Here is a 14,901-nt window from a genome sequence, read left to right on the forward strand (position 1 = left end):
CCCTTGGACTGCAAGGAGATCCAACCAGCCCATCCTAAAGGATATCAGTCCTGGGTGTTCATTGGAAGGACTGATGTTGAAGCTGAAACTCCAATATTTTGGCCACTGGTTGCGAAGAGCTGACTCATTTGAAAAGACCCTGATGTTGGGAAAGATTGAAAGCAGCAGGAGAAGGGGACAGCAGAGGATGAGATGGTTGGATGGCATCACCGACTCAATGGACACGAGTTTGGGTAAACTCCGGGAGTTGGTGATGGACAGGGAGGTCTGGGGTGCTGTGGTTCACGGGGTCGCAACGAGTTGGACACAACTGAGCGACTGAACTGAACTGAATAATAACTACTGCTTGTATTATTGAAAACACTAATACCTAGTGCCAGGGAGGATATGATGAAAGGAACACACTTATGAACTGCTATGGAAATGTGAATGATTACACCTTTTGAAACACATTCTAGCAACATCTATTAAAGATGTACTCCGTAAGGATCTGTATTCAGGAATTGTACTGCAGTATCGTTTATGACGGCAAAAACTTGAAGTGAGTATTAACTGATAAAGGAAAGAATGAATAAATCATGGTCCATACATACCAGGAATATTTTGCAACTATTTAAAGAATAAAGAGTCCCTTGGACTGCAAGGAATCAAACTAGTCAACTCTAAAGGAAATCAACCCTGAATATTCATTAGAAGGAATGATGTTGAAGCTGAAGTTCTAACACTTTGGCCACCTGATGCAAAGAGCCGACTCATTAGAAAAGACCCTGATGCTGGGAAAGATTTGAAGACAGGAGGAGAAGGGGACGACAGAGGATGAGATGGTTGGATGACATCACCGACTCAATGGACATGAGTTTGAGCAAGCTCCGGAGATGGTGAAGGACAGGGAAGCCTGGCGTGCTGCACACCATGAGGTCGTAAAGAGTCAGACACCACTGAGTGACTGAACAACAACAACAGCAAAAATAAACTGGGGGCTTCCTTGGTGGTCCAGTAGTTGGGAATCCACCTGTTGGTGCAAGGGACATGGGTTTGATCCCTGCTCCCAGAAAATTACACTTGTTGCAGGGCCACTAAGCCCATGGGCCACAACAGTTGAAGCCCACTTGCTCTAGAGCCCGTGCTCTGCAACAAGAAAAGCATTCACAATGAGAAGCCCACGCAGCACACCTGGAGAGTAGCCCCCATTGGATGCAACTAGAGAAAACCTGAGAGCAGCAATGAAGATCCAGCAGTGGCAAAAATAAATAAGTGAATAAATAACATTTAAAAAATGAATAAATTTAAATTGTAATAAGAGTCTTAGGTTTGCCATGAAGTATCGATGAGTGAGAAAAACATAATGCATAGAAAAATGTATCAAATATGATCCCATTTTTTTTAAAGTGAGAAAATATATCTGTATATATGTTTATGGGCTTATATATATGTTTATATATATGTGTATCTCTGTATCAATGTATATGTGAATATATGTGCATGGAGAAACACATGGAAGGGTGCGTACAAAGTTATTAGCATGCATTACCTGGGGAAAAGAGAGTGGTAATATGTGGGAAAAAAGAAGTGAAGAAGGTAGCCAAATTAAAGGGAAAAGAAAAAATCCACAACACTCATGAAAGTATATGATACTATCATATACTTATCATATACATTGCCTGGAGAATCCCAGGGAAGGGGGAGCCTGGTAGGCTTCCGTCTATGGGGTCACACAAGAGTCGGACACGACTGAAGTGACTTAGCAGCAGCAGCAGCAGCAGCATGAAATTATACATATATATATGTGTATGTGTAAACTATAAAATAACATTAAAGAAAAAACATAAAATAAAGCAAACAATGATTTGTATTTCATCTCTACAGAGGCGTCCCTAAAACACAGAATTCTAGCATTTTTAAATAATTCCCTTAGCTCTGTGTTGATTTTATATAGAAGACATGCTGTTGTCAACAGCCCTGATTCCTGCAGGATGCAGGCCAGACACAAGCCCAGCAGCTTTTCTCCTCCAGCACACTTTCTGAATAGGGAAACCTTCGACCAAAGTGAGATGCTTGCAGTGAGGCGCCTCCTGTAATCGCCAGGCTAGAATCTCTTAGAGCGCATGCGCATCTGGGAGCTGGCTTGCACACAGGCGGAAGTAGTACCTCCGGGCAGACCCCTGCTGACAGTGGCCCTGCCCACAGCCAGCCACTCCCACAGCACCCCAGAGAAGCCCACAGGGGTCTCTACACCTGCCTCCCCAGCCCCCACTCCAGCTTTATTTTCCTTCCTTGCCTCTCTGGCCCACTCATTCTGTAAGACACCCCAGTGCCCATAGCCTGATCATGCCACCTCTTGATTCTTGGGGCTGTCAGCCCACCAGCCAAGCACCAAAGAGAAAAATCAAGTCCAGACTGTAGGGTTTAACTGGAGGTCATCCAGTCCCCAAGCAACCAAACCCCATCCTTATACCTTTCTCTGGCAACTGGCCCACCTCACTCAACCAGAGGACTCACTCTCTCACCCACAGTCTTTGCTGCTTCTAGTCCTCGGTACAAGACGAGGTTCCCAAAGGGCTTCCCTGGTGGCTTAGATGGTAAAGAATCCGCTTGCAATGCGGGAGACCCGGATTCGATCCCTGGGTTAGGAAGATACCCTGGAAAAGGGAATGGCTACCCACTCCAGTATTCTTGCCTGGAGAATTCCATGGACAGAGGAGGCTGGCAGGCTACAGTCCATGGGGTCACAAAGAGTCAGCCATGGCAGAGCTACTAACACACATGAGGCTCCCTCCAGGGAGGCAGGAGAGATACAGGGACAGGAACTAGATAGTGGTGATGGTGGCACAACATTGTATAGGTAATTAATGCCATGAAATGGGACACATTAAAATGGTTAAAAACCTTATGTTATGTGAAATTTACAACAACTGAAAGAGAAAAGTACCCCCAGGCCTCGTGGGGTCTCACATTACCCTCTCTGGCTTCCTCGCTGCTGGCATTCGTGGCTGTAGCATTCGGCCAGCTCCCAGATGGCTGCTCTCCAAGCCCACCTAAAGAAACAAAGAAGAGACACGTTAGGACATACTAGCCTTCTTTGCATCAGCACCATGAAATGAGGGGACAAACCTGGTCACCTGGGGAATGATCAGAATCACCAGTGGATCAGTAAAGATTTGAGGGTGTTTTTTTTTTTGGTTTTTCTTTTAAATATTTATTCATTTAGATGCTTCTGGTCTTATTCGAGTCGTGTGGGATCTTTCATTGTGGTGCATGGACTCTCTAGGTGTGGTGCAAGGGCTCCGGAGTGCTTAGGCTTAGTTGCTGTGTGGCATGTAGGGATCTTAGTTCCCTGACCCACGCATTACAAGGCAAATTCTTAACCACAAGACCACCAGGGAAATCCCAAAGATTTGTTTAAGAAAGGACATCCAGGCTCTTACCACATGCGGGAGGCTGTTCTCAATGCTGAAGCTAAAAAGAACTTGCTTTCTTATAACCATGCACATCAGTTCATTCACTAATTATTAATAAAGTAGCCTTTCCTCAATCAGTTCAGGGTACTTGGAGTGAAACATACAGAGTGGACATATGAATACTATCGTCAGCTTCTTCACCCTCGCCTCCCTGGGAAGGCCCAGTATACAAAGGGTGCTCTCTGGTTCTGAAGCCCCTGGTGTGGGATGCAGGGAGACGTCATCAGGGCCACTCCTGATTGTGCGATGTGACAGTGGCTGCTGCCTTGGCTTAAACTCAGCTAACCTGGCTTCCTCTTTGGGATGAGTCTCCTTTTGGAAATTTCCCTGTTTATTTTTAATTTTTGGTGGGATCCGGTCTGTTTATTCAAGCGTCCCCTGTGTCTGAGTCTCTCTGGCTAGAACTTCTCCGGAAAGGTCTGCCTTTCCTCCTTGATCCGGTTTTCTATCAGCAACTGGAAGCTGCTACTGGTGTTTGGAAGGTTATAGCTGACAAAGACCTGCTTGCTGGTCTTCCTGGCTAAGCGCTGGCGAGGCCGGTGGACATGGTGTCAGACGTGTCCCCGAGGAGGGCGGTGGACAGGGGGATGGAGTCGTAGCGCGTGCACATGGCCACGGCGAGGTTGCGCAGGTACGGCGTGGCCCCCACCCAGAGGAAGAGCGAGTCCGTCAGCCGCATCACGTGGAAGTGGATGAGCTGCTCCCACAGCCGAGCGCTGAAGTTGTGAAGGGACACGTCCCCGCCCGCGGCGGCCGCTGGCCCCTCCATCCGCCCGGAGCCCGTCCGCCTGCCGCCACCGCCGCCAGACGTCCCCTGTTTACTTTATAAATCAGACTCTGCAGACACTGCCTCAATCAAGAGCAGTGACGCACAATCTCATTTGCGAGTATCATCTAGAAACCAGGTTCCCACCTGACCCACCAGGAAGGTGGTCTATCATGGTCCACTATTAGACCTACTGTGAACCAGGTACAGCCCCAGGAAGCAGGGATCCAGCAGTGAACAAGACAGATGGTGCATCAGTTCCAAATGGGCAGCTGGACGATAAATGGTAGGTAAGAAAATAAAGGAATGATATGATTGCAGGTTCAGAAAATGCTCTGAAGACCAAATGCAGCATGTGATAAAGTGGACTAGAACAACCTCTTAGAAAGTGGTCAGAGAAGGCCCTTCAGGGAGGTGACATTTGGGTTGAGACTTGAAAGATAAGGAGCCAGCCACATGGAGATCCGGGCCAGCGTATCCCAGCAGAAGGAGGATCTGGAAAAGAATCTAGTTCAAGAATGGGCATGTGGTGTTGAGGTGCTGACCGTGGTAGGCAGGCAAGGAGGCTGGATCCACAGGGATATTAGGAATACATTCATAGTTGGAGGCAGAGCAACAGGAGAGGCTGATGGCTTAGACATGAGGGACTCAGAGGGGCCCCTGGTGTCTCCTGCATTCAGTGGTTGAGCAGCTGGGTGGGTCAGGATACCACAAAGCAGATTTAAGGACAAATCCTGTGTCCAGAAGACTATGAAACCACATCAAAACATCTACAGAACAAGCTACTGGTGCAAAATTATTTCTTCTTGCATTTGTTTAGAAAAGCGCAGCTTACAAAGCAGTTTCCCCGTTGACTTTGGGGAAAAAAGTCTCCCCTTTGACTTTGCTTAAAAAACTCTATGGCAGAAGTGTAATCCCATTTTACAGAGGAGAAAACTGAGACAAAATCATCAGTCCAGGGTTGCCAGCCCATAAGGGAAGCTGAGGACTCAAGACAGTTTCCTGGTCGGAAGCTCAATGATGTTTCCTGTGTCCCAGAGGTCACAGGCTTCCAGTGCTGCCCGAAGAAGGTTCCTAAACATGGAACCTAATGTCCTGGCCCTGGACAACCCCGATAGACTGCTCTGCTGTTCCAGAATCCCAACTCCTGACTCGCAGACCACCTCTTTCCCTCTGGTGACTGATGCGGGCGGTGGCCCAGGCGCGTGTGGATATTTTTGCATGCCTTCATCCTGGTGTCCGCTGCCTTTCTGGCCAACTCCAAATCCACTCACACGCTCCCTGCAGCTGCTGGGGACTTCGCTGCCAGCTCCTAGCCCTCTGGGTATTCTTTCAGTTGCAATATCATTTCCTCTTGGGCTAAAGGTCAGGGGAAATCCTGATGGTATGAAAATCTCTGGCCAGCAGAGGAATGTGCCGGTGAGCAGACTGAGGCCAAGGCTAGCTTCGTCTTTACTCCCTGTGTGAGCATAGATGGGACCTTGGGCGTTAGGACTTTTCATCTGTCAAATGGGCCATTTCAAGTTTTGAATGAGGTAATGGTTTGTTTAGGCATTCGCTCATTCAACAAATATTTATCTGACACCTGCTACATGCCAGATGTCGTTTCTACTGTTCAGGATGTGACTGAACAATCTCTACTCTGACCTCATGGAAATTATATTCTGGTGGATAGTAGAGGAGATAACGAATAGAAGACTCAATGTATGTCGGTTGTTGATAAGCTCTATGAAGAAAAGAGTAAAGGGGAACAGGGAATGCTAAGGGTGAGGTGTTGCCATTTCATACAAGGTAGAAAAGCAGAACCCTGAAGAAAGTGAGGGAAAGGGTCTGCAGATATTTGTGGAAAAGCATTCCAACTGAAGGAACAGCAGGTGCAAAGGCCCTGGGGTGAGAGTGTGCTTGGCACACTTGGGTGTGACTGGAATGGAATGAGCTAGGCAAAGAATAGCAGGCGCTGAGGTCAGTGAGCAGTGGAGGGTCTGGAGCTATGGGGGACTTTGCAGGCCATTTTCAAAATAAGGGCTTTTATTCTGAGAGATCTAAATGGGAGCCAGAGGACATGAAAGGATTCTGTAACTGCACCGGCTCTGAATATAATCAGGGGTATTAGTAGTGGGCACTAGGGGGCACAGAAGCTGGGATTCGAAAGATTTCCATGTAGTTCCAGTCTAGCATGGAGAGTTGGAATAATTAGACCTGCTTGGCTCCTACAAATATATATATATAGAGAGAGTATATATATATATAGTATACTATATATATGTATATAATATATATATATATATAGTCCTGTAAGGATAGCTGGGCACAGCCTGGTTCAAGGTTAGCTGGAGGCTGTGGCTGCGGAAGTGATGGCTGGGAGAGATTGCTATTCAGTTTTGCAGGAGGCCAAGGAGGTGGAGACTGAGGACTCCTGATTCCTTTGGCCCCTTGGTCCTTGGTGCTACAATAGAAGCAAAGCTCTGGAGTTGAGGAGGAGACCAGGTGCCCCTGGCAGATGAAGGTGGGGAAAGCATCAATTTGCATGTGTGTGCACGAAGTCACTTCAGTCCTGTCTGACTCTGCGACCCTGCCAGGCTCCTCTGTCCGTGAAATTCTCCAGGCAAGAATACTGGAATGAGTTGTCATGCCCTCCTCCAGGCGATCTTCCAGACCTAGGGATCAAAACTGTGTCTCTTACATCTCTTGCGTTGGCAGGCGGGTTCTTTACCACTAGTGCCACCTGGGAAGTCCAGCCTCACGAAGACTCAGTGGCAAAAAAAGCCACGAACATCCCCATCTCACAGATGAGGAAACAAGGTTCCAAAAGGTGAAGTGACTTGTCTGCTCTGATGGTACAGAGATGGTTAGTAATGGAGAAGCTGAAGGTGGGTCCTGCGAAGCCCCCAAATTTGAGCTCCTTCCCCTCTGCCTCGGACCCAGAAAGAACAAGGAGCACAAGTTGGGTTATCTAGCGGGGCTGGCTGCCTGTTCCCAAGGGACCTAGGGTGTTTTCCAGGAGGTCTTGAGGGTACATCCAAGGTCACCATTGAGACTGGGGTCACTGCAGTTAAGAACACACATCCTTTCTCTGTCACCCTTACCAGCAAGAGATTGGCGGGTCTAGTCTTCTCTCAGAAGAGCAGCCAAACTCCTGCTTCCATTACAGCTAAGCCTGGGGGTCAACTTGGAGTGAATGTGGTTTGACTACTCCCCTGAGGAAAACTCTCCCAAGGTTTCCCATTGCCCCTGGGATGAGTTCCAAACCCCAACAGGACCCCTGAGGCCCCTGTGATGTGGCTCTGCTGGCCTCTTCCACCTGGTGCCTCAGGGCTTCCTGCTCTGTGCTCAGTCACCTCAGCTACTCTCGGCACCTCGGATTTCCATTCTCTTCTTGCTGATGCTTCTTCCTCTGTCACACCCACCTCTTCGCCTGGCCAAATCCTTCTGGATCTTCAAGGCTCAGCTTGAACACCGCTTCCTCTGGGAAGCCCTGTTGCTCCTCTTGAGATAGAAGCCCCCTCTTCTCTGTCTCCAGCGCCCTGGGCTTAGTCACATCACTCACTCACAAGTCATTGGCATCTCCTGACTATTTGGCTGATCCCCTTGTCTAGTTTTTAGCATTCTGAAGAGAGGGACCTTGTCTTGCCCAATAATAAACACCCAGCACTGCCCTTAGCACATCATAGCAGACACCCAATAAAATATGTGACTGATGGATGGACGCATAGGTAGATGGATGAATCAAGTAGACAGTGCTTAAAAAGAAGACCCCAATCATTTCTAACTCAGCGTCACTGATGGAAATCTTTGGTAGGTAGAATAGGGAAAAGGAGTCCAGAATGGCAGTAGCTTTGACAAGGAAGGGAAAAGTCCGCGAAAATAGAACAAAGGAAGGTCCAAGGACTGGAGTGAGGACTTCAGGTAAAAAAAAAAAAACAACACTCCTGGCTGGCCCAATTTACATAGGACAGGCCCATGGTGGGGAAAAAAACATATAATAAGAGGAGCCAAAGCTAGCTCTCTCTCTCTCGCGTGCTGGGGCGCTCTTCTCTTCATGTCTTTGGATCGACGTGCCCTCACGCCTCGAAGATGGATTTTCCTGCTATCTTCTAAATAAAACAGCTGTAACACTGAGCTGTAACGCTGATTTGTCTAAGAGCTATAACACGGTCCGTCCGAGACCTGAGAGCTATAACACGGTCTGTCCAAGACCTGAGAGCTGTGACACGCCGAGGGGGCTTTAATGTCCATCACTCCAAATCTTTGTTGTGACGAGACAAAAACCGAGGAACATACACTCACCTGACAGAAAAATATTGTCTTTTTCAGCTTACAGAGAGAGGGAAATAAATATTCTTGGAACAATGGCTTTCAACCTTAGCTGCACTTTGGGATCATCTTGGGAAGCTTTTTGGAAAAATACCAATGTATTTTTCTCTTTCTCCAGAGATTCTTATTTGATTGGTCTGAGGCATGGCCTAGGCCTTGGGACTTTAAAAAGCTCCCCAGGTGATTCTAAGGTGCAGCCAAAATTGATATTCTCTACTGAGAGAACCCTGTAAAAGGTAGCCTCATCTCATGATGTGTTCTTATAACCAATCTCTTTCCTCCCAAGCTCACCAGGAATGGAAAATGTGGAGCTGGAGACAGACATTGAGTACTAAGAAAGTCATTTCTCACATCTATTTCAGTAAAAGCAATCAAATGAGTGAGACAGGTGTGGCTGTGGCTATAACTATAGCCACAAGCACACAGCACAAGGCAGAGAGAAATACAGCCTGATGCAGACAAAGACTGGGGGCAATGGGGACAGGGAGTATTCAGAGACTGTGGATATATTTTCCTTGCATGTGACTGCAAGACAAAAAAAAATACTTGAAAAAATACATGTATATGCCCATATTTGATCTTTGGTTAATTACCTCTTCAGTAAGAGGCTATGCAAAGACCTTGTAGATTTCATTAGTCACAGGGGTTTATTCAAACGTCTCCTTTGCATAAGAAACCCAGGCTTACAGCTGGACTCTGGGAAAGAATGCCCTCCAGGCCTTGAAAAGAGAGCTCCAGGCCTGTTCACTGCTCTCACTGAAACACAGCAGAGGTCAGCGGCCCGTGATGCATAGGGCCAGGCTGAAATGTTTCCATCCAGCATTTGCAATTCAATCCCACAGTTTCCTTTATGGAACAATTCACTAAATTCAGAGTTGTTCTTTTTTCTAATTCACCGTATAATTCACCTCCCAAGTTCAATTAAGAAGCAATCTGTTAGCAACTTTGGGAGCAAGCTGCTTTTCTTTGGGAAAGCCCAATTTTCTTCCGCTCCCAACAAAAAGTGGCTTAATTATATGCATCATATGAGACACTGATGTACACATAACGCCCCTCCACCATAATTAATGAAATATTAACCATATACATCCAAAGACATCTACATAGAAAGGGATGGGGGCTTTTCCAAAGCCCAAGAGGACAGAGTCATAAATCAGTATTGTTCATTCGAATATATGATCACTCACTGGGACTATGAATTAATATTCATGAATATGGTAATTAATAAACAGAACCTCATAGTGATTATCCCTTCTGTATCATTCTCAGAGCCCAACATTACTTGGTTCTTGCTTTTCTTAAACACAAAAATAACTACCATTTTTTAAATGCTGACTAGGACCTTGCTGGAGGTCCAGTGATTAACACTGCCATCCAGTGCAGGGGGCATGGGTTCAATCCCTGGTTGAGGAACTAAGCTGCCACATGCCAATGAGGCCACAAAAAAAAAAAAAAAAAAGTGCTTGATTATTTTCAGGTGCTCACATGTTACCTGTATTTAATCCTCAAGCTAACCCTCTGAGGTGGGTGTTATTCTCATTTTACATGCAGGGTAACTGAGGTTTAGGGCAGTTAAGACATCACCATGGACACACAGCCACTGGATGAAGAGGCTGAGCGTTTCCCAGATCAGTCTAAAGTCAAAACTTTTAAGATATAACACAAATAACCCTGCCAGGACAACCTTAGCTCTCACAATTTTACTGACTTTTTAATACCTTTATTTCCAGCTCTGAACCCATTAGAGGTAAATCTAGCAGAAAACTACTTTGCTTACTCTAAGGGAAAAAAATAAAATCTCTAGCACAAGATCTTAAAAATCACTTTATTGCCAGTCCACTCTGTAAGTACTGATTGAGTGCCGGCTTTGGACAGCACCATGCTGGGTTCCTGAAGGCAGAGACAGTGTCTCTCTTCATGGTGCCTTCCTGGTGCCAGTGGAGGGAAGAAAATCCACCGTAAACAACGAGATCATGGGACTCCCCCAGCAGTCCAGAGGTTAGGACTGACATTTTCAGTGCCATGGGCCTTGGTTTGATCCCTGGTCAGGGAAATAAGATCCTGCAAGCTGAATGGCATGGCCAAAAAACAAATAACAAAACAAAGCAAATGGAGAGGGCAATGGCACCCCACTCCAGTACTCTTGCCTGGAAAATCCCATGGACTGAGGAGCCTGGTGGGCTGCAGTCCATGGGGTCACTAAGAGTCGGACACAACTGAGCGACTTCATTTTCACTTTCATGCATTGGAGAAGGAAATGGCAACCCACCCCAGTGTTCTTGCCTAGAGAATCCCAGGGACAGGGAGCCTGGTGGGCTGCTGTCTCTGGGGTCATACAGAGTCGGACATGTCTGAAGCAACTTAGCGGCAGCAGCAAGCACCTGAAAACAGTGCCTGACATGTATTATGCTAATGGGGATGAATCATGAAAAAATGAGTCCTGGGAGAATATAGTATATATTTTACTAAAGCCTGAAGTATAGTTAATAATGATATTTTTTTGACTAGTCTCAGTGTGAACTGCATCCGTCAGTTGATGTTTACTAACATGTTCAAGCGGAGAAGGCAATGGCAACCCACTCCAGTGTTCTTGCCTGGAGAATCCCAGGGACGGGGGAGCCTGGTGGGCTGCCATCTGTGGGGTCACACAGAGTTGGACACGACTGAAGTGACTTAGCAGCAGCAGCAGCAACATGTTCAAGAATCAAACCTTTCTGTGTATTTGGGTGAGAGACAAATTGTTTCTCTAAAGTTTTCTCCTAAGTCTTTGATGTTGATTGCTATTGAAAGGTTAGTTTGTTTTAGACTTTAGTTGTGAATATGTAATATATGGACTACATGTCTGCAGTAGAAGATACAGAAGGACTACACATCTGCAGTAGAAGGTAGAGAATGGATGAATTATTAAAATATCTTTAGAAAAGAAAAAAAAAAACAAAGCAAAAAAGACTATTCCGCGGAAGGATTAAACACCTTCAAGAAATTAAAAGTTTTTCAAAGAACAATGGGGGATGGGATCCCAGGGAAGATCTGAGTTGGTGACATTTTAGCTGACACCTAAATGATGAGATAGACATCTATCTGGGGAGAGTATTCTAGAAGGGAAAAAAAAGAAATACCATTAAGTAAAAAAGTCCAGAGGGAGGAAAATAAGTGTCTGATGGAGCTGGAACTGAGGCTAACACCTGAGAGATGCAGGGCCAGTTCAGGCAGCGCATTAGACTCTTACCCTTACAGTCAATTTGCCATGTCCTTTGGTCATATGTAATACACATGGCAATTCTATGAACAACTAACATCATTCCTCGTCTACAGAAGAGACAACTGAGGTTCGTGAATAAGTTGTCCCAGGTCACCCAGCTGGTAAGTGACTGAATTTGCCTTGCAAAGCACGCCCTTCTGAATCCAGAATCCATGCTCCTCACCCTGCTCTACACCTGTACAGGTAGGGTCTGAGCGAGCATCCCAGGCAAGGTCAATGGATGAATCATCTACAGACCTCTGTCAGAAAACTACTGGCAAGACACGCCTACTCACCAGAGCTTTTATTTATTTATTGGGGGGAAAAAAAAGCAAGGCAAAGTCCCTTTAACAGGTTGATTTAGGAATGAACTAGGCAACCACTACAGTAATCAATGTGTAATCCTAAGCAATTCAGTGCCAAGTAATTTTATATCTATGCCAAATTTCAAATGCTACAGAAGGGGAAGGGAAAATAAGTTAAAAGATCATTGCCAAAATTTGTTAATGAAATGATTTACTATTGGCAAGTGTATAATAAAATAGGAATTCTTAAATACTGCTGCTGGAGTAGAAATATAAATTAGTAACATGTTTTGAGGTAATTTAGCGAGATGTATCAACAAGATATCTTTTAAATCAAGCAATAATAATGACTTTGACCCAATAATATGACTTCTAGGTATCAGTACAAAGGAACTGACAATGAGCAAAAGGTGTTCATTCCCAACATTTTAAAGACAGACTGTATCAATCACACCCCCCACAGGGGGTAGTAAAAGAATTATGATATAAAGGAAATACAAAACAAGGTGGAAAAAATACTGGAAGGAAATAACCACAGTGTCCATTGTGATGATCTCTGATGGGTGATTTTTGTACAAGTGTTAATTTTTCATGTACTTTCTGTAATTTCTAAATCTTGTTCAACATATTACTTTTATAACCAGGAAACAAAACTATTTTCAAATGAAGAACTAGATTACATCACATATTTTGCCTAAGAACATGTGTTCTGCACTTCGTAGTGTATGTCTGCACACACATACACACACACATATACAAACACACAGTTGCTGGGAAACCCTTTTCTGATGAGAAAGAAACATACTTGTGTTTATGCAGATGGAAAGGTTGTGGTCCAGCCTTTTTTTCCTGATTTTCTGCTCTGACCATGGAAAGAGAAAATAATGAGCCCACACCTTGGCAAGATGGAAGAAAGGAAAGCTCATTGGTGAGGATGAGAGGAGGCTTGTTGAAACCTTCTTTCAGACAGTGTTGGATGGGCTCCCAGGAGACCCAGTCCACCCTTCCCCATTCTATTAACAGACTCCCACCTGTGTCCTGGTATTGGCTGAAGAGGCCTTGGAATTTGCTCTGACCCCAGGCAGAAGCTCATGAGAGCCTTCTTATCATGCAAATTTGAGCTGCTCTTTCCCAGAGCCTCCAGCCAGATGTCCATCTTGCCTGGTATTGGGCCCTCTGTCCATTGTGAGTGCCTCTGACTGCATTTTTCCTAGTCCCTGACTGTGGGTTGAGCTACGTCAGGCCTTCTGCTTAAAGATGCTCTTGGAGTACTTGTTGCTCACCTGGCTTCAAACCTCTATCGCTCTCCTGAGCCCTGGACTCTAGGTATTCTTGTACACTCGGCCCCATCTTTCACACAAGCCTGGCCTTGGCTTCTTGGCCATTTCCATCATTTATTACTATGCAACAAACTACTCCTCTGAACAGAGTGGGTTAAAAAAACCACCATTCTATCCTTGCTTCTGAGGGTCAGGAGTTGGGGTGAGGAACAAATGGGGCTCACTGGTCTCTGCTCTGTGACCTGAGCTGGGAGCAAAATGTTGAGGGATGGCGGAGATGGCTCATGTGGAGGCAGCATTCCAAAAGGATGAGACCCACTGTGCCAGTGTTTCTTTCAGCTTCTGCTTACAGCATAATGTAATCTTCCTAATGTCCTGCTGGCCAAAGCCAGTCAAAACCAAGCCTAGAGTCATGAGGAATGACTACGCCAGGTGAGGTTTGTCAGGAACCACAAATGGAACACCCTACCCCTAGACTGATCTCCAGATGCTTAAAGTTCTAGCAAGTCAGGTGGTTTGCAAGATGAACCTAGAAGGCTAGCTCTGGAATCAGACTGTCCAAGGCTAAACCTTTACTCTGTCACTTACTAGCCATGTGATCTTAACTCACTTAATGTCTCTAGTTTTCAGTCTCCTTATCCATAAAATAAGGATGAGAGTATTCACCTCATAGGGTCATCATCCAGATTAAGAGAGATGATGCATGTAAGCCATAGAGCAATGCCTGGTTCAGAGTCAGTACTCACTGAGTTAGCTATTATTACTATTGGTTCTAAAACTATTCTGAAGTCTGAAATGGGGTGAAACAATAAGCCATGAAGACAACACATTTTATACCAGAAATACCACAAATGAAGTAAAAAGTTCAAGTTCTCCTTAAAGCACACTTAAGAGAACCAAGTTTAGGCTGAGGATCCATTGATAGTCAATGGGAGTCAGTGAAAACCAGCACTTCTCTGTACCCAAGCATGGTATTTCTTTAAACATTGCTCCATAACAACTTGAGATATCAAATAACTAAAAAATTAACCAAAGATATACATTAAGAAGATATACCTCCTGTTACCCCATAGACTGTAGTCCACTAGGCCACTCTGTCCATGGGAATACTGGAGTGGGCTTCCCAGGTAGCGCTAGTGGTAAAGAACCTGCCTGACAATGCAGGAAACAGAATAGACTTGGGTTTGATCCCTGGCATGGCAACCCACTCCAGTATTCTTGCTTGGAGAATCCCATGGACAGAGGAGCCTGGCAGGCTGCAGTCCATTGGGTCACAAAGAGTCGTATATGACTCAGGCGACTTAGGATGCACATATACACTAAGAAAAGACTCAGGTGACTAGCTTGTGTGTTGTCATCCTGTTATTCCTGGGAGAGTAGAATGGATTGGCCAAGATAAGTGTCATTCACTGAGTTGTTGTTGTGCAGTTGCTAAGTTGTGTTCAACTCTTTGCGACCCCATAGACTGCAGCACATCAGACTTCCCTGGAGTTTGTTCAAATTCATATCCATTTAGTCGGTGATGCCATCCAACCAT

The 14,901-nt window shown here is 45.5% G+C and overlaps 1 protein-coding gene and 1 pseudogene across 1 annotated transcript in view; both read right to left on the reverse strand.

Moving 5' to 3' along the window:
* TLL2 (tolloid like 2) overlaps nt 1-14,901 on the reverse strand; it is a 144,495-nt gene that overhangs the window by 76,133 nt on the left and 53,461 nt on the right. Inside the window, exon 3 of the mRNA XM_055424988.2 lies at nt 2,958-3,035. Within this exon, the coding sequence (XP_055280963.2) occupies nt 2,958-3,035 (78 nt within the window). The remainder of the gene's footprint in view (nt 1-2,957; nt 3,036-14,901) is intronic.
* LOC129555506 (proteasome assembly chaperone 4 pseudogene) lies at nt 3,826-4,230 on the reverse strand (annotated as a pseudogene).

The sequence above is a fragment of the Moschus berezovskii genome, chromosome 12, assembly GCF_049115385.1.
Source record: "Moschus berezovskii isolate FMDL1 chromosome 12, NW_MosBer_1.0, whole genome shotgun sequence".
NCBI lineage: Eukaryota > Metazoa > Chordata > Mammalia > Artiodactyla > Moschidae > Moschus > Moschus berezovskii.